The sequence below is a fragment of the Oncorhynchus nerka genome, linkage group LG14 (genome assembly GCF_034236695.1).
Source record: "Oncorhynchus nerka isolate Pitt River linkage group LG14, Oner_Uvic_2.0, whole genome shotgun sequence".
Taxonomy (NCBI): domain Eukaryota; kingdom Metazoa; phylum Chordata; class Actinopteri; order Salmoniformes; family Salmonidae; genus Oncorhynchus; species Oncorhynchus nerka.
This window is the reverse complement of record NC_088409.1, coordinates 78211011-78229350: the sequence shown is the minus strand read 5'-3', so window position 1 is coordinate 78229350 and position 18340 is coordinate 78211011. Positions and strand designations below refer to the sequence as shown.

The 18340-nt window shown below is 45.3% G+C and overlaps 1 protein-coding gene across 10 annotated transcripts in view; it reads left to right on the top strand.

Moving 5' to 3' along the window:
- LOC115141926 (unconventional myosin-XVIIIa-like) overlaps nucleotides 1-18340 on the top strand; it is a 185565-nt gene that overhangs the window by 113167 nt on the left and 54058 nt on the right. For all 10 annotated transcript variants that reach the window (XM_065000452.1, XM_065000451.1, XM_065000450.1 and 7 more), the window contains 10 exons: nucleotides 8841-9014; nucleotides 9442-9532; nucleotides 9882-10074; nucleotides 10363-10449; nucleotides 12165-12466; nucleotides 12703-12889; nucleotides 13119-13326; nucleotides 13450-13559; nucleotides 15577-15642; nucleotides 18160-18288. In XM_065000452.1, the coding sequence (XP_064856524.1) occupies nucleotides 8841-9014; nucleotides 9442-9532; nucleotides 9882-10074; nucleotides 10363-10449; nucleotides 12165-12466; nucleotides 12703-12889; nucleotides 13119-13326; nucleotides 13450-13559; nucleotides 15577-15642; nucleotides 18160-18288 (1547 nt within the window). The remainder of the gene's footprint in view (nucleotides 1-8840; nucleotides 9015-9441; nucleotides 9533-9881; nucleotides 10075-10362; nucleotides 10450-12164; nucleotides 12467-12702; nucleotides 12890-13118; nucleotides 13327-13449; nucleotides 13560-15576; nucleotides 15643-18159; nucleotides 18289-18340) is intronic.

Sequence of the window (18340 nt, the reverse complement as noted above, 5' to 3'; positions counted from 1 at the left end):
TTCGCGAATACGCACCGCATCGATTATATGCAATGCAGGACACGCTAGATAAACTAGTAATATCATCAACCATGTGTAGTTAACTAGTGATTATGATTGGTTGATTGATTGATTTTTTTTATAAGATAAGGTTAATGCTAGCTAGCAACTTACCTTGGCTTACTGCATTTGCGTAACAGGCAGTCTCCTCGTGGAGTGCAATGATAGGCAGCTGGTTAGAGCGTTCGACTAGTTAACTGTAAGGTTGCAAGATTGAATCCCCCGAGCTGACAAGGTGAAAATCTGTCGTTCTGCCCCTGAACAAGGCAGTTAACCCACCGTTCCTAGGCTGTCATTGAAAATAAGAATGTGTTCTTAACTGACTTGCCTAGTTAAATAAAGATTAAATAAAGGTGCGTTAAAAAAAAATATATATATAATCCAAATTGGTGTTCAAAAATACAGATTTCCAATTATGAAAACTTGAAATCGGCCCTAATTTTTTGGCCATTCCGATAAATCGGTCGACCTCTAGTATGCATGCAGGTACTGTATGCATGTATGTATGTACTGTATATACTATATGCATGTATGTACTGTATGTATGTACTGTATGCATATATCTATGTGTATAGGCTATGAGTCCTTTACTGTAAGGCCATTCATGCTTTGCATTGAAAAAACACATAATGTGCCGTGATCAAAATCTAAATTATTGTGTGTGTGTGTGTTATTTCCCAGAGATAAGGAAAACATACTCAAATGAAGCGCGATGGCATCGTAAATTACATTTGCTTCTCATCCATGAGTGGTTTAATTAAATAATGAGTTGGAAGATATGAACAGGCCACATGCCGAGCCATTCATTAGGCCTCCGAGAGAGGATGCTAACTTTGTTCTCTCGCTGCGCACAAAGGAGGCTGGGAAAAGTTATTTGTAGTTGTTTAATTTATAAAACTGTTGGAGTGTTGAATGTGTGCAGACATTTCTCTTATGTTAATAAAGACAGATATAATAGCTGTGTCTCTGTGCTACTAGTCTAGAGAATGTTTATTCATGCTCTCTGATATTGCCTCCCCCGCAGTCACAGACCTAGATGAATGTGGTAATGAACTTTTTAGAATCATTAGGCTCCAGACTGCCTCATCTCCATGGACTGTGTTCTCTGCATGCGTGTGCGTGCGTGTGTGCTGCTTGTCTTTCATATACACAGGGCTGCAGCAGGGTTTTGAGTTGGGTGGAATCATGAAGCTGCGGGGGGTGTGCTGGGGCTAGACGAGTCTCATGTCAACAACAGTTGCCACGCTTGCACTCACTCACACCCGGTGCACATTTTGTCATGTCCCTACAGTCTGGGAGGCCCCGGTGCACATTTTGTCATGTCCCTACAGTCTGGTAGGCCCCGGTGCACATTTTGTCGTGTCCCTACAGTCTGGTAGGCCCCGGTGCACATTTTGTCGTGTCCCTACAGTCTGGGAGGCCCCGGTGCACATTTTGTCATGTCCCTACAGTCTGGGAGGCCCCGGTGCACATTTTGTCATGTCCCTACAGTCTGGTAGGCCCCAGTGCACATTTTGTCATGTCCCTACAGTCTGGGAGGCCCCGGTGCACATTTTGTCATGTCCCTACAGTCTGGGAGGCCCCGGTGCACATTTTGTCATGTCCCTACAGTCTGGGAGGCCCCGGTGCACATTTTGTCGTGTCCCTACAGTCTGGGAGGCCCCGGTGCACATTTTGTCATGTCCCTACTGTCTGTTCACTCAAACTCTCTTAATCTTTTATTCTCTCACTCTCAATTCAATTTAAAGGGCTTTATTGGCATGTGAAGCATACAGTATGTTTACATCTACAAGTCCATGCTAGGTAAAGCTCCGCCTTATCTCAGTTCACTGGTCATGATGGCAACACCCACCCGTAGCACGCGCTCCAGCAGGTGTATCTCACTGATCATCCCTAAAGCCAACACCTCATTTGGCCGCCTTTCGTTCCAGTTCTCTGCTGCCTGTGACTGGAACGAATTGCAAAAATCGCTGAAGTTGGAGACTTTTATCTCCCTCACCAACTTCAAACATCTGCTATCTGAGCAGCTAACCGATCGCTGCAGCTGTACATAGTCTATCGGTAAATAGCCCACCCATTTTTACCTCCCTCATCCCCATACTGTTTTTATTTATTTACTTTTCTGCTCTTTTGCACACCAATATCTCTACCTGTACATGACCATCTGATCATTTATCACTCCAGTGTTAATCTGCAAAATTGTAATTATTCGCCTACCTCCTCATGCCTTTTGCACACAATGTATATAGACTCTCTTTTTTTTCTACTGTGTTATTGACTTGTTAATTGTTTACTCCATGTGTAACTCTGTGTTGTCTGTTCACACTGCTATGCTTTATCTTGGCCAGGTCGCAGTTGCAAATGAGAACTTGTTCTCAACTAGCCTACCTGGTTAAATAAAGGTGAAAGTTGGCACTGTGATAAACTGCATCCAGTTTGCTGAGTAGAGTGTTGGAAGCAATTTTGTAGATGACATCGCCGAAGTCGAGGATCGGTAGGACGGTCAGTTTTACTAGAGTAAGTTTGGCGGCGTAAGTGAAGGAGGCTTCGTTGCGGAATAGAAAGCCGACTAGATTTGATTTTCGATTGGAGATGTTTGATATGAGTCTGGAAGGAGAGTTTACAGTCTAGCCAGACACCTAGGTACTTATAGATGTCCACATATTCAAGGTCGGAACCATCCAGGGTGGTGATGCTGGTCAGGCGTGCGGGTGCAGGCAGCGGACGGTTGAAAAGCATGCATTTAGTTTTACTAGCGTTTCAGAGCAGTTGGAGGCCACGGAAGGAGCGTTGTATGGCATTGAAGCTCGTTTGGAGGTTAGATAGCACATTGTCCAAGGACGGGCCGGATGTATATAGAATGGTGTCGTCTTGGTTGGTGAGCGGACCACCAGACCTCACAATTATATAGGGCAATGGGTTCTATAACTGATTGAAGTATTTTTTGCCAGATCCTAATTGGCATGTCAAATTTTATGTTCCTTTTGATGGCATTGAATGCCCTTCTTGCATGGTCTCTCAGCACCTGTGGTGCTGATGTTTAGGCCGAGGTATGTATAGCTTTTGTGTGCTCTAGGGCAACGGTGTCTAGATAGAATTTGTATTTGTGGTCCTGACAACTGGACCTTTTTTGGAACACAATTACACTGCTCAAAAAAATAAAGGGAACACTAAAATAACACATCCTAGATCTGAATGAATGAAATATTCTTATTAAATACTTTTTTCTTTACATAGTTGAATGTGCTGACAACAAAATCACACAAAAATGATCAATGGAAATCAAATTGATCAACCCATGGAGGTCTGGATTTGGAGTCACACTCAAAATTAAAGTGGAAAACCACACTACAGGCTGATCCAACTTCGATGTAATGTCCTTAAAACAAGTCAAAATGAGGCTCAGTAGTGTGTGTGGCCTCCACGTGCCTGTATGACCTCCCTACAACGCCTGGGCATGCTCCTGATGAGGTGGCGGATGGTCTCCTGAGGGATCTCCTCCCAGACCTGGACTAAAGCATCCGCCAACTCCTGGACAGTCTGTGGTGCAACGTGGCGTTGGTGGATGGAGCGAGACATGATGTCCCAGATGTGCTCAATTGGATTCAGGATTCAGGTCTGGGGAACGGGTGGGCCAGTCCATAGTATCAATGCCTTCCTCTTGCAGGAACTGCTGACATACTCCAGCCACATGAGGTCTAGCATTGTCTTGCATTAGGAGGAACCCAGGGCCAACCGCACCAGCATATGGTCTCACAAGGGGTCTGAGGATCTAATGGCAGTCAGGCTACCTCTGGCGAGCACATGGAGGCCTGTACGGCCCCCCAAAGAAATGCCACACCACACCATGACTGACCCACCGCCAAACCGGTCATGCTGGAGGATGTTGCAGACAGCAGAACGTTCTCCACGGCGTCTCCAGACTCTGTCACGTCTGTCACATGTGCTCATTGTGAACCTGCTTTTATCTGTGAAGAGCACTGGGCGCCAGTGGCGAATTTGCCAATCTTGGTGTTCTCTGGCAAATGCCAAACGTCCTGCACGGTGTTGGGCTGTAAGCACAACCCCCACCTGTGGACTTCGGGCCCTCATACCACCCTCATGGAGTCTGTTTCTGACCGTTTGAGCAGACACATGCACATTTGTGGCCTGCTGGAGGTCATTTTGCAGGGCTCTGGCAGTGCTCCTCCTTGCACAAAGGCGGAGGTAGCGGTCCTGCTGCTGGGTTGTTGCCCTCCTACGGCCTCCTCCACGTCTCCTGATGTACTGGCCTGTCTCCTGGTAGCGCCTCCATGCTCTGGACACTACGCTGACAGACACAGCAAACCTTCTTGCCACAGCTCGCATTGATGTCCCATCCTGGATGAGCTGCACTACCTGAGCCACTTGTGTAGGTTGTAAACTCGGTCTCATGCTACCACTAGAGTGAAAGCACCGCCAGCATTCAAAAGTGACCAAAACATCAGCCAGGAAGCATAGGAACTGAGAAGTGGTCTGTGGTTATCACCTGCAGAACCACTCCCTTATTGGGGGTGTCTTGCTAATTGCCTATAATTTCCACCTGTTGCCTATTCCATTTGCACAACAGCATGTGAAATGTATTGTCAATCAGTGTTGCTTCCTAAGTGGACAGTTTGATTTCACAGAAGTGTGATTGACTTGGAGTTACATTGTTTTATTTAAGTGTTCCCTTTATTTTTTTGAGCAGTGTATTTTTTGTCTTACTGAGATTTACTGTCAGGGCCCAGGTCTGACAGAATCTGTGCAGAAGATCTAGGTGCTGCTGTAGGCCCTCCTTGGTTGGTGACAGAAGCACCAGATCATCAGCAAACAGTAGACGTCACCACTCCCCTACTACTGCTAATACTGCTCCTACTAGTACTATGCTACTACTAATAATACTACTACTTCTATGTTACTAATGTTACTGCTACTACTACGTTACTACTACTACTACTAGGTTAATGCTGCTACTACTACTATTACTGCAACTACTACTGCTATGTTAATGCTACTACTAGAACTAGTTGTACTACTACGTTACTACTACAAGTACTACAACTACTACTACTACTACTACTACTGTTACTACTACTACTACTGTTACTACTACTACTACTGTTACTACCACTACTACTACTACTACTACTGTTACGACTACTACTACTACTACTGCTATGTTAATGCTACTACTAGAACTAGTAGTACTACTACGTTACTGCTACAACTACTACTACTACTACTACTGCTGCTACTACTACTACTACTACTGCTGCTTTACTACTACAACTACTTCTACTGTTACTACTACTACTACTACAACCACTACTACTGTTACTACTGCTACTACTACAACTACTACTACTGTTACTACTACTACTATTACAACTACTACTACTGTTACTACTACTACTACTACTACTGCTACTACTACTTGCTCTCATCAGCTGATTGGTTCCACAGCAGGGGTTGTTCCTACCAGCAGAGGGCAGTGTGTACATGCTTCTCTCCATGGCATGATGTTGTTGTATGATCAACGCTGTGGGAACTAAAGGATTAGCCTCCACCCATCTATTTGACACTTCACTTCATGCTATAATGCCCTCTTTTCCATACCTGATAAAAGGGGAAGGGTTTGAAAGAAACGTTTCTCTCTACCGAGGTGATTTTAACCATCCTCCCTGTGTTCCTTGGTCCCTTAGCACAATTGGCTCTTGACCACAGGGGCCAACGCCAGTGTATTTTGGACTGCAGGATTGTGTTCCAACACCTGAGAAAACTAGTCACGGTCTAATTTGAAGGTCATGATTAGTAGATGTATGTGTGTTAGACCTGGGTTTTAACAAACTGCAGCTCTCCAGGACCAGAGCAGGTATCTCCTCCTCTAAGCATGCCCATGGTATCTTCACTCACACGGTTCTCCTGCCTGCACCTCAGAGCATGGTTGGTGTTAGTTCTATAATATGCACTTAGTGTACAAATCATTAAGGACACCTTCCTAATATTGAGTTGCACCCTCCCCTTTTGCCCTTAGAACAGCCTCAATTCGTTCGGGCATGGTCTCCACAAGGTGCCCTTTGGGTGATAGACCATTCTTGATACACATGGGAAACTGTTGAGTGTGAAAAACCCAGCAGCGTTGCAGTTCTTGACACAAACCAGTGTGCCTGGCACCTACTACCAAACCTCGTTCAAAGGCACTTAAAACTTGTTAGGGCCGTGGTCCCGTGGTGGGAACATCAATCAGCGGAAATGTTCAAGAGCGCCACCTATAGAGGTTGATAAACCTCAAACTTTCATTAAAATTGACATACAATGTATTGAATTAAAGCTACACTCGTTGTGAATCGATCCACCAAGTCAGCTTTCGCTTTTCGGCGAAAGCATGAGAAGCTATTATCTGATAGCATGCACCCTCAAAATACTGCAACGTCACCTAACACGACAGATTTTGCGTTAGCCGGTGCAAACCAAAACGCTGAAATAAAATATAAAACATTCATTACCTTTGACGAGCTTCTTTCTTGGCACTCCTAGATGTCCCATAAACATCATTTAGGGTCTTTTTTCGATTAAATATGTCCATATATAGCCTAGATATCGATCTAAAAATACTGTGTGAACAACGGAAAAAAATAGCTTTTTCTAACGTAACGTCATTTTTTAAAATTAAAAAAGTTGACGATAAACTTTCACAAAACACTTCGAAATACTTTTGTAATGCAACTTTAGGTATTAGTACACGTTAATAAGCGATAAAAATCATCAGGAGGCGATGTAAATTCTATAGATGTCTGTCTCGAAAAAATGTCTTGGAGAGAGCTCGTCCAAAACATCCGGTCGGAGACCGGAGGGAATCGGTTCCCTTGTGTTGGTTTGACCAAGAATCAAAGCCGAATCAAATGACAAGACTCTAGACATCGTGTGGAAGCTGTAGGCACTTCAACCTCGGCCTCATTTAATTCGGTTCACTTTGAACAAATCCTTGAAGTCGCGCATGGATATTTATTTCCATTATCAGTGATCAGGTTTTCCTGCGCTTTTCGATGAAACGCACGTTCTGTTATAGTCACAGCCGTGATTTAACCAGTTTTAGAAACGTCGAGTGTTTTCTATCCACACATACTAATCATATGCATATACTATATTCCTGGCATGAATAGCAGGGCGCTGAAATGTTGCGCGATTTTTAACAAAAAGCTGCGAAAAGCTGCTTGAATTCTCAACTTCCCTAAGAGGTTATTAATATTTCCCATTCACCCTCTGAATGGGACACATACACAATCCATGTCTCAATTGTCTCAAGGCTTAAAAATCCTTCTTTTACCTGTCTCCTCCCCATCTACACTGATTGAAGTGGATTTCACAAGTGACATCAATAAGGGATCATAGCTTTCACCTGGTCAGTCTATTTCATAGAAAGAGCAGCTGTCCTTAATGTTTTGTAGCTCAGTGTATGATAACATGTCTGTTCTCCAGGGATAAATGTAAATTGTTAATACATGAACTGTTTCTAACCCCTCTCTCTACTTGCATGCTGCGCCCTTTACATGTAGAGGCTGACGAAGGTAATGGAACAAACAACATTAACACCAATCTCTTCTTTCATATGAACTTAGTCTTGTTGATATGTCGTCTTTCTTAATGTCTTTATCATTCTACCCAGACGTTCTGTCGAGCATTTTTATCGTTTTCTTTCTTTCTCACTCTCTCGCTCTCCCTCACTCGCTCACTCTCGCTCTCCCTCGCTCGCTCGCTCTCCCTCGCTCGCTCGCTCTCCCTCCCTTGCTCGCTCGCTCGCTCGCTCTCCCTCGCTCGCTCTCCCTTGCTCGCTCTCCCTTGCTCGCTCTCCCTTGCTCGCTCTCCCTTGCTCGCTCTCCCTTGCTCGCTCTCCCTCACTCTCCCTCGCTCGCTCTCCCTCACTCTCTGTCTCTCTCTCGCTCTCTCTCTTTCGCTCTCTCTCGCTCGCTCTCCCTCACTCTCTCGCTCTCCCTCACTCTCGCTCTCCCTCGCTCGCTCTCCCTCACTCTCTGTCTCTCTCTCTCTTTCGCTCTCTCTCGCTCGCCCTCACTCTCGCTCGCTCTCGCTCTCTCGCTCTCTCTTCCTTTGCCTCATGAATCAGAACTTTGTTGTCCCTTAAAGCTCTCTGTCTGATGTCTCTCCATGTCGCCTACTTCCAATTCCACAGCACTGTTATTATTATTCAGACCCGAACCAAAAGCAAAGCTTGTTCATTTGAACCTGTTGTATCCCCCCCAACCCACAGGGGAACTTACTTTCTGGTTGTTTGTGTCAGAACATTGTTTTGATTCTCTATGTTCTAACTGTCTCTGGTCTAGAATGTTTTTCTTGGACTCTGTGGCAGAGTGTTGTTTGATGAGAGGTTAGAGGCGACCATATTGCCTGAGTCGCTGTGTCTCTGTAGCTTTGAAAGCTCTCCAGAAAACAGTGGGGGTGATCAGCCACACTGAGCCAGTAACATGGGATGACGGAGAGTTGTTGTAAAACCAGCTAACAGTGCTTAGCAGTCTAGTCTCGGATTGTTCAGTTCAATCCTGCTCTTTGAGCCAAGGTGGTTATTCCAGTCTAGGTAGAGGAGGCCTCAAAGCTCAAAAGATGGAGTTGTTTGTTAGCGTTTATTAATATAGCTTTATTGGGATAGAAAAACACTATGCTCCAACCAACTTAGCCACAAAGCAATGTGTTTAGCATTGAGCTACAGTATGGAAGAGATCATTGAGTTAATTCTAATAGCCAGTGATTAGGGGTTCTGACTTGTGTATGCTGTCCCTGGTCCCCAGCTGGCCGTAAGCAGTTTGCCCGTCATGAGTGGGCCCAGAAGGCTGCCTACCTGCTGGGCTGCACCCTGGAGGAGCTCTCCTCGTCCATCTTCAAGCACCAGGTCAAGGGTGCCCTGCAGAGGTCCACCTCCTTCCGCGGGGGGCCCGACGAGGCCGGCGCAGGAGACAGCTCAGGTAAGGGACCTTCAGAGACCACCAGTTTACAATATGAAGTTGAATTAAATAAATAGAATAGAATAACATACTAAAGGCTATGTGTGTGCTTTTTAACTCACAACTCCTTTTCTCCCCGGTCTCTCTCTCAATTCAATTCAAGGGGCTTTATTGGCATGGGGGAAAAAATAAAATAATGAACAGTAAACATTACACTCACAAAAGTTCCAAAGGAATAGAGACATTTCAAATGTCATATTATGGCTATATACAGTGTAGTAACAATGTGTAAATAATTAAAGTACAAAAGGGAAAATAAATAAACACATATTTGTCTCTCTCTCTCTCCCTCGCTCTCGCTCTCTCTCTCTCTCTCTCTCTCTCTCTCTCTCTCTCTCTCTCTCTCTCTCTCTCTTTCTCTCTTTCTCTATACCTCCCTCTCTGTCAGTCTCTAAGATCACAGCCCTGGAATGTCTGGAGGCCATGGCTTCAGGCCTGTACTCAGAGCTCTTCACCCTCGTTATCTCCCTCGTTAACAGGTCTGTCAGCTCATCTCTCTTTTGTCCTCTAACTTATATTTCTTACTTTACCATCATTTATTTACAGTATTGCTCTCTTTGAATGGCTCTGATTCCCATCCTTTTTCTTCATCTTTCTTTCCCTTTTCCTCTCTCTCTCTCTTTCTCTCTCTGTCTCTCTCTCTTTCTCTCTCTCTCTGTCTCTCTTTCTCTCTCTCTCTGTGTCTCTCTTTCTCTCTTCTGTCTCTCTCTCTCTCTCCCTGTCTTTCTTTCTCTCTCTTTCTGTCTCGTTCTCTCTTTCCCCCTCCCCCCTCTCTCTCTCTCTCTCTCCCTCCCTCTCTGTGTTCTGACCCTTTGTATCATGTGTCAGAGCTCTGAAGTCCAGTCAGCACTCTCTGTGCTCTCTGCTCATCGTGGACACACCGGGTTTCCAGAACCCTCGCATGGCCAAGCGCCAGCGCGGTGCCACCTTCGAGGAGCTGTGCCACAACTACGCCCAGGAGCGCCTGCAGACCCTGTTCCATGAACGCACCTTTGTACAGGAGCTGGAAAGATATAAGGAGGTGCAGAGATATACAGAGATATACAACACTGACAAATACCTTCACCATTACATAGTAGAAGTATTCTTACTAACAGGATACCAATGATTTGGTATTTTTAAACTTCCCTGAAGAATAAAATCATAATCGTCATTAACATACCTGTATTGTTTTAGTATGAAAATAACATAGAACGTCAGATTGAGCTTTTTTGATTGTAATGTCATTGCCTATAGACTCTTACATTAGCGGATCTCTGAAAATCACTGTCTCCAATCACACCTAACCAACCCCTCTGTTCCCATCTAGGAAAACATAGAGCTTGCATTAGATGACATAGGGTCCAGTACCTCAATGTCGGTAGCAGCTATAGACCAAGCATCAACCCAAGCGCTGGTAAGGAGAATCTCTCTGTGCCTCTTTTGCATGTGCAGTGTCAGGAGTGGACTTTAGCTTGGATTTCATCATTGTTGTGAGCGTCAAGTGGGGTTCAACACAGTCCTTCCTCACTCTTTGCCAATGATAGTGCTCCCTAATTCAAATAGAATCTTGAACTTTTAGACTCAGACAAATGACTGTGTGAACCATGCCAGGCTTATTAACTCCGTCCAATTCACTTGGCTTTTTTTTGGGGGGTGGGGGGGGATTCATCCCACATCAAAGATATTAATTGCAGTCAAGTTTGATTCCTTTCCCCCTTGATGAGTTGAGAGCCTTTTTCAGTCAGCGTTGGCTTCTCAGAGCAAAGCTATCCAATTGAGTTCATTTATGAGACGACTGCATGGCACGCGCTCTTAACAGAAATGCCAAAGTGACATTAACAAGAATTAGATCAAAAGTGAATGAGGATGGGGTCACACAGGAATTGATTGAATAGTTGAGGAGAAAGTAAATAACTTAGTTTGTTTGTGTGTGTGGATGTGCGGTTTGTGTGTGTGTGGGTTTGCATGTGTGTGTGTGGGTGTGCGGTTTGCGTGTGGGTGTGCGGTTTGTGTTTGTATGTGAAGGAGTGCACAAGGGCATGCATGACCAAACACGGCTACAAGTCAGACAAACAAACACTATTGAACCAGCGCCATACTTATTGGAAACCAGCTCACACTCCGAGAAAAATACATAATGAAAAGATCAACAGAGCTATAGACCTAGATGAGGAGAGCCTGACAAAATGCTGCATTAGAATCCAAGTAATATCCACAGGTCATCCACCTCCAGCCTACAGTGTCAAATAATGTAAGGGAATAGGATTGTTCTGAATAAGAGAGGTTCTTATTTCTCATGTCTCTCTGAAAAGGATGTGAGATTTACCTGACTTGGCAATTAATTAGTTGACTGCTACTAGAGAAACCAACTCAGTGAAACAGATCTGCACTGCTTCTAGCAGTTAAATAATTCAATTGGCAAATCATTTAAAAGGCTTTAGCTTCAGTAGGTTGTGGTGGTGAAGATACCCTGCCTGCACCTCCCTCCATCCACAGAGTCTACACTCTCACATTAATAACACCATTCATTATCAAAGTGGACTGTCAGAGAGCAAGGTTTCTAAATGCTCCACTGCCCAGGAGTGGATTTTAATAGCAGTTCTAGAATGAGGAGGAAAAGACTCATCTCTCTTATAGCTTCTTATTTACCGAAACGTTAGGATTGCCTTTACAAAATGATTTGTTTTGTTCAGAGATGTTGAATCATATCAGGTTGTTTGAACACTGTGCTGGTGCATAATGAGAAGTTTCTACAAGTGTCACAGCTAAGCAGGTGTAATGTTATGGCAACACTGGGCCAGGGATAAAGGCCGTGTTGGGACATTTAAACCATGAGTTTAAAAAGAGGAGACTATGTTGCTTTATTGGTTTTGGAGAGTGTTGCTGTGTATGGAGTATCGTGATTGGATGGATGACAGGAGCTGTGGATGACTGATGGAGTGGAGCTGGGTGAGTGTCTCTGTTGTGGCCTAATTTGTGTGTCTGAGGTGCTTGTGAAAGCTGCACCTGCGTGTTGGACTGAGCTGTGGACCTAAGCTTTTTGCACAGCTGATTCACTTGTGTTTGTGTTAGACTCAAGTGATAGATCCCCACCTCTCTAACCTGTGTGTGTTCTTGCGATGGTCCCAGGTGCGCACCCTGGCGAGGACAGATGAGGCTCGAGGTCTGCTGTGGCTGATGGAGGAGGAGGCTGTGCAGCCAGGGGGCTCTGAGGACACTCTGCTGGAGAGATTCTTCAGCTACTATGGCCCTGACCAGGGGGACAACAAGGGACACGCCCTGCTCCTGAAGAGTGACAAGCCGCATCACTTCCTGTTGGGCCACAGCCACGGGACAGACTGGGTGGAGTACGATGCTCAGGGTTGGCTGAGCCACGCCAAGCAGAACCCCGCCTCCCAGAACGCTGCCACTCTGCTGCAGGACTCACAGAAGTACACATTTAATTCACTGATTGATTGTTCTCCATAGTAGCACTTTACAAAGAAAATATACTTACCTCTTTGTCTCTCTTGCTCGCTCTCTCTCTCTCTCTTACTCACTCACTCACTCACTCACTCACTCACTCACTCACTCACTCACTCACTCACTCACTCACTCACTCACTCACTCACTCACTCACTCACTCACTCACTCACTCACTCACACACACACACACACACACACACAGGAAGAACATCAGCAGTCTGTTCTCTAGTCGTAGTGGAGGGCCCACAGTGCTGTCTGGCTCCATCGCAGGGCTGGAGGGGGGATCTCAGCTGGCCCTCCGCAGAGCCACTAGCATGAGGAAGACCTTCACCACTGGCATGGCCGCTGTCAAGAAGAAGAGCCTCTGTATCCAGATCAAACTGCAAGTGGTGAGTGGGGTGGTTTCTATCCTACCCAAGGCCTACCTCTGCTTCCTCTTTGAGAGGGTTTAGGCCCAAGTTGCTCTTAAGAACTTTGTATGACAATTGTGTTATTCAAATAAAACTATATTAACATGTATTTATACATGCAAATGTGTACAAATTTAAGTATTTGCCTTTGTGTGTGTGTGTGTGTGTGTGTGTTAATGCGTTAACTCCCTGCCCTCCGTCTCCCCAGGATGCTCTGCTGGACACGGTGCGCAGGTCCAGGGTTCACTTTGTCCACTGCCTGCTGTCCAAGGCAGACGCGGTGGGAGTTGGCATGGAGCCGCGCGTGACCCATGGAGAGAGCTGCGACTCAGGCCTCATGCAGCTGGATGTGGGCCTCCTGAGGGCTCAACTCCATGGATCTAAGCTTATCGACGCCTTGCGCATCTACAGACAAGGTAAGACACCACTCAAGTCAAGCTAAGTCATGGGAGAGGGACATTTTCCCCCTTAATTCTGAACTGTATGAGAAATAAAAATGATTTGATAAATGTTGACCTTGTTCTGCCTTTTCCATAAAGGATACCCTGATCACATGGTGTTCTCCGAGTTCAGACGGCGCTTTGACGTGCTGGTGCCCCACCTGACCAAAAAGCACGGACGCCACTACATGGTCACAGACGAGAAGAGGGTGAGTGTCGAGGCGTTCCCTCCACGAATGATAATATAAAAGCCTCCCTCTTTTCTCTCTCTCCTTCCCTTCCCCCTCCTAGATCTTCTCTTGTGTGTAATTAATTATGATTAGGTTGGCTTGCAGCATGCGGCTGGTGTGCTGATTAATTACGTGCCTCCTCTCTGTCCTCCCCTTCCATCTCTTCCTCCTCTCTCTCTGTCTTCAGTACCTACAGCTATTAGCATACCCTACCTACTCAGATGTGTGCTTAAAACTTCTGAATCCAGTAAACATATTTTCAGATGTAGAAATTTTCAGCTGGAAATGAAGAAATGGTATAGACATTCTCTTGGCTGAAATGTTATTTTTATTGTTGTGTAAGAAGGTTGTGTTTTTGAAGTAGAGCTGTTAAAGAGGTCCTCTCTGTCACAGCTAAAACATACAGTGAGCTATAGAAGAGTTAAAGAGGAAACCAGACTCCTTGGAGACATGCTTAGGAAGAATAGCCTGCTCAGAAATAATGAATGGACAGAAAGGTACTTCATTCTCTGGATATAGACAGACTGAGAGAGAGGGAGGAGAGAGAAAGAAAGCAAGAGGGAGTAAGAGGTTTCCCCCTGCGTCAGCATCTTAGGAAATGTATTTTTATTTCCCAGAGAGAACTCAAACAGAGCCCTCTCTCTCAGAGCTAGAAACCTGTCTGTCTCTTCATCTTAGCTTGGGCTGTATGGCTGGGTTGCTGTGTTGCTGTTTTGCTGTTTTGCTGTGTTGCTGTGTTGCTGTGTTGCTGTGTTGCTGTTTTGCTGTTTTGCTGTGTTGCTGTGTTGCTGGGTTGCTGTGTTGCTGTTTTGCTGTTTTGCTGTGTTGCTGTGTTGCTGTGTTGCTGTGTTGCTGTGTTGCTGTTTTGCTGTTTTGCTGTGTTGCTGTGTTGCTGGGTTGCTGTGTTGCTGTTTTGCTGTTTTGCTGTGTTGCTGTGTTGCTGTTTTGCTGTTTTGCTGTTTTGCTGTTTTGCTGTGTTGCTGTGTTGCTGTGTTGCTGTTTTGCTGTTTTGCTGTGTTGCTGGGTTGCTGTTTTGCTGTTTTGCTGTTTTGCTGTTTTGCTGTGTTGCTGTGTTGCTGTTTTGCTGTTTTGCTGTGTTGCTGTGTTGCTGTGGCTGAAGTGGCTTTATCCTCCACTGAGCCTGTTTACCTCCCAGATCCAGTAATCCTGCGGAGATCCTCTGCCAACAGTCCTTTAAGTAACTGTCCACTATCCACTTTTAAATGTTCATATTATGTTAGCTCATACTCAAATAATGTGGTTGACTCATCCTATACTTGTATTTGTGGCCAAAGCATAAATTGGAGAGAAGATACTTCAAAAAAAAAACACCTCATAGAGACTTTAAAAATATAAAGCTTTCTCTTTCCTCAGCTAGGATGATGTCATCCTCCTGAGGAGGCTGAGCTGACCAATCAGTGGGCTACTCGTGTGAATACTGTTAATGACCGACATACACCCACAACATTCTGTTTTTGGGGTACGCCGACACCATTCCAACACAGAAAAGCTGCTTTTTAACATATTTAATTGAAACATTTTGGAAGGAAAACTATTTCACTCATATTGTAATTAATCACAGGTCATATTTCATAGAAATCTGGAAACACTGGACAGTTTCTTTAAAACAGCTGATTCTGTTCAAGTTAACTCCCATCCTCCCCCTTGAGGCTTCAGCTATCTTCCAACTTCACTTTGTAGTCGAACTTTAAAGACCCTCCTCCTCCACCTCTCCTGAGACCGCTTTAGATACAGTCCATATTTAGACTGAATTGGAGGTTACAGCTTGGTGCCGTAGCTGAGTTGTTTTGGTCTGCAGTCTCCTGGTGGATAGGCTGATGTTAGGGGAGTGTGCCTGTTGCTATGGTGCTGTGTGCAGTCCTTTGGGGCGAAGACAGAGGGATGGTGACTTTACGGGAGGGAGCACTGTGTCTGTTTGTCCATTTCTGTTGATCTCTTCATTGATCTGTCTGTCCGTTTTATCGGTTTGTTTCAGGCTGTGGAGGAGCTGTTGGAGTCTCTGGACTTGGAGAACAGCAGTTACCACATGGGCCTGAGCAGGGTAAGTAACACACACACACCGACAGACAGACGGACGGACGGACGTATGTATAAGCCATTAATACATGCTTTGTAAAAGTGTTATGACTACAGGAGACACTATGACAATAGGTGTGAAGGCTTGGTACAGTCTAAATCAGGCCCTAGGTGTTCTGTCTCTGCCTGGGAGGGACAGCTGTTTACCCAGCATGCCCTTCTCTTTGGAATCATAGGTCTGTCGCTGTGGCACTGGTTCCTAGCTGCCGCTGGGTCCCTGGGCTGGCAGCCTTTGTCTTTTAGTTGGCGGTTGGCAACCCCCCCCACACACACACACACACACACACACACACACACACACACTGATCAGGCTTGACTTTCAGTTGGGCCAGGGAAGGTTGCTCCACAGTTCTTCTGCTTCTTCAGAAAAAAAGATGTCTGGCTTACTCTTTGTTGTTGTCCCTTCTGTTGCTCCCTGTAGCCATTGATTTTGGCAGGCGACTGCTCTCTTTGTTTGTGGCGCTTTGCCGTGGCGTGCCGATAACCCTCCACAAACACTAATCAGCACAGTGAGATTCAAACCTTTCAGATACAAAATAGAAAATCCAAAGGAAAGGACGGGCTGATGAATGGCTAATTAGCAGAGGAGGCTTTTTCAGAACGTCCATGGAATAGAGGACAGTCGGAAGTTTTGTTCTGAAGTAGACAGTAGGAAAAGTAGGTTTATGGAAGTTTTGTTCTGAAGTAGACAGTAGGAAAAGTAGGTTTATGGAAGTTTTGTTCTGAAACAAACAGTAGGAAAAGTATGTTTGGGAAGTGTGTGTGTGTGTGTGTGTGTGCCTTTCCATCTCTCATCATGCTAAGAAAAATACCAAGCCCCAACTGAGCCACTGGAACGGCCCACGACCTCAGTCGACCTTTAGAGTTGCATTCAGAGACCACAAGGTCCAATATGTTCCTTCGTCTACGCTGACTGTCATTGCTAGGCAGAAGCTCATCCCGCTAGGGGGGAAGGCCTGTGTGACTGGGCCTTTTACTGTTACACATCACACATCCCATTGGCGTTGCTCTGTGCATCACTAGCGGGTTGTGATGGTGGGCGAGAGCGTTACAAGCTGGAGAGTGTTCTCTCAGCTCCTCGTTGTGATGGGTCTGTGTTCTACTCAGTCTACTGCATAGGAATAGGCAAAGACAAGGGGGGATACCTAGTCAGTTGCACAACTGAATGCATTCAACTGAAATGTGTCTTCCACATTTAACCCAACCCCTCTGAATCGGGGGGGGCTGCCTTCATCAACATCCATGTCATCGGCACCCGGGAAACAGTTAGAAGTGTGCATTAATGCAAGCATACCATGCAAGCTGTTGATTTGTTAACATGTCATTTTGGATCCATTTAACAGAATGCCCATACAGTGTGTGATAAATCCTCTACTGCTGACAATAGAGGAAGCAAACTCAATCCGATGTTCTCTGGAGGTATAGACAACCTCTCCAGGCGGAGTCGTTGCACTACAGCAGAGAAGTGTGGGTGTGTTAGTGTTGTGTGGTTTCACCGCGCCCAGCCCACTCTCTGCATGTGCTATTGGCTTGACTGTACACACGGGCTCTGAACTTTGATTGTTTGTGCTGGGTAAAGTGTTTTCTCTCATCCTGTGCCTCTGATAGAGGATAATAGGTTGTTAAGGGCCCTGGAGTACTGTGTTAGATCAGTCCTGATGCATCATGATGCAGTTTCTGCATAACACCACCACAGCTCTCGTCTTGAGGAGCCGCTTGGTGAAATCTGAACAAAACACTCTGTAGACTAACCATCTCAATTGTTTTAGAGTTGAAGGAAACACAGTGCCTCTGACTAACTGAAGATGACGGCTAAATCCAAGAGAAGTTTCTCCACAACTCTACCTGTCGTTTTAGTTTCCCCAGAAACGTCCTGTCTTTGTTATTTTCCTTACTGTAGCCGTGGCAGCAGCATGTGTTGTTAACACAAGGGAGTTTTAATGAGGATTTTGTGAAGTTAAGCATAGCTCTTCCACTAACACTATTAGCATGCTAATGCAATTCAGCAACATTCAAAGAGTTTGATGAGCTCTCAGCTCTGGCCTGACAAACTGTAGAGAAGTCCATCAGCAGCTCCCCACCCAATCTCCCAGAGCAGATCAGAGAATGGAAATGACTCTAAAGCGTTTCAGGTAATCCAACTAAATTTAAAGCCCCCAAAGTAAACGCCATTGAAATGCAAAGTAAACGCAGGACTTGATGTAGTTGATATGCAATCCCTGAATCCCAGATGTATGGTTGAAGATCTTTAGGGGGATTCCAACTCCCTGAATCATGGAAAAACAAATTATTGTAATTATTTATTTGTATGCTTCAATGCCCCCAAATGAAAAAGTTGCAAATATTCAGTTTCATGTTTACATTACTTCTATTCCATAGTATTGTGCAACCTTGCACACACACATGCTCCCTGTCTGACTTCAATACAATTCACTTTCGTGTCATGATTAATCAGTATCTAACTGTCCCTGTCTCTCACCAGGTGTTCTTCAGAGCGGGTACCCTGGCCAAACTGGAGGAGCAGAGAGATGTCCAGACCAGACGCAACATCACCATGTTCCAGGCTTCTTGCAGAGGATACCTGGCCAGACAGGCTTTCAAGAAGAGGAAGGTGAGTGAGCCCTCTCAACCCAGTTCTTACCAGCCCAAAGCCCAGGTCAGAT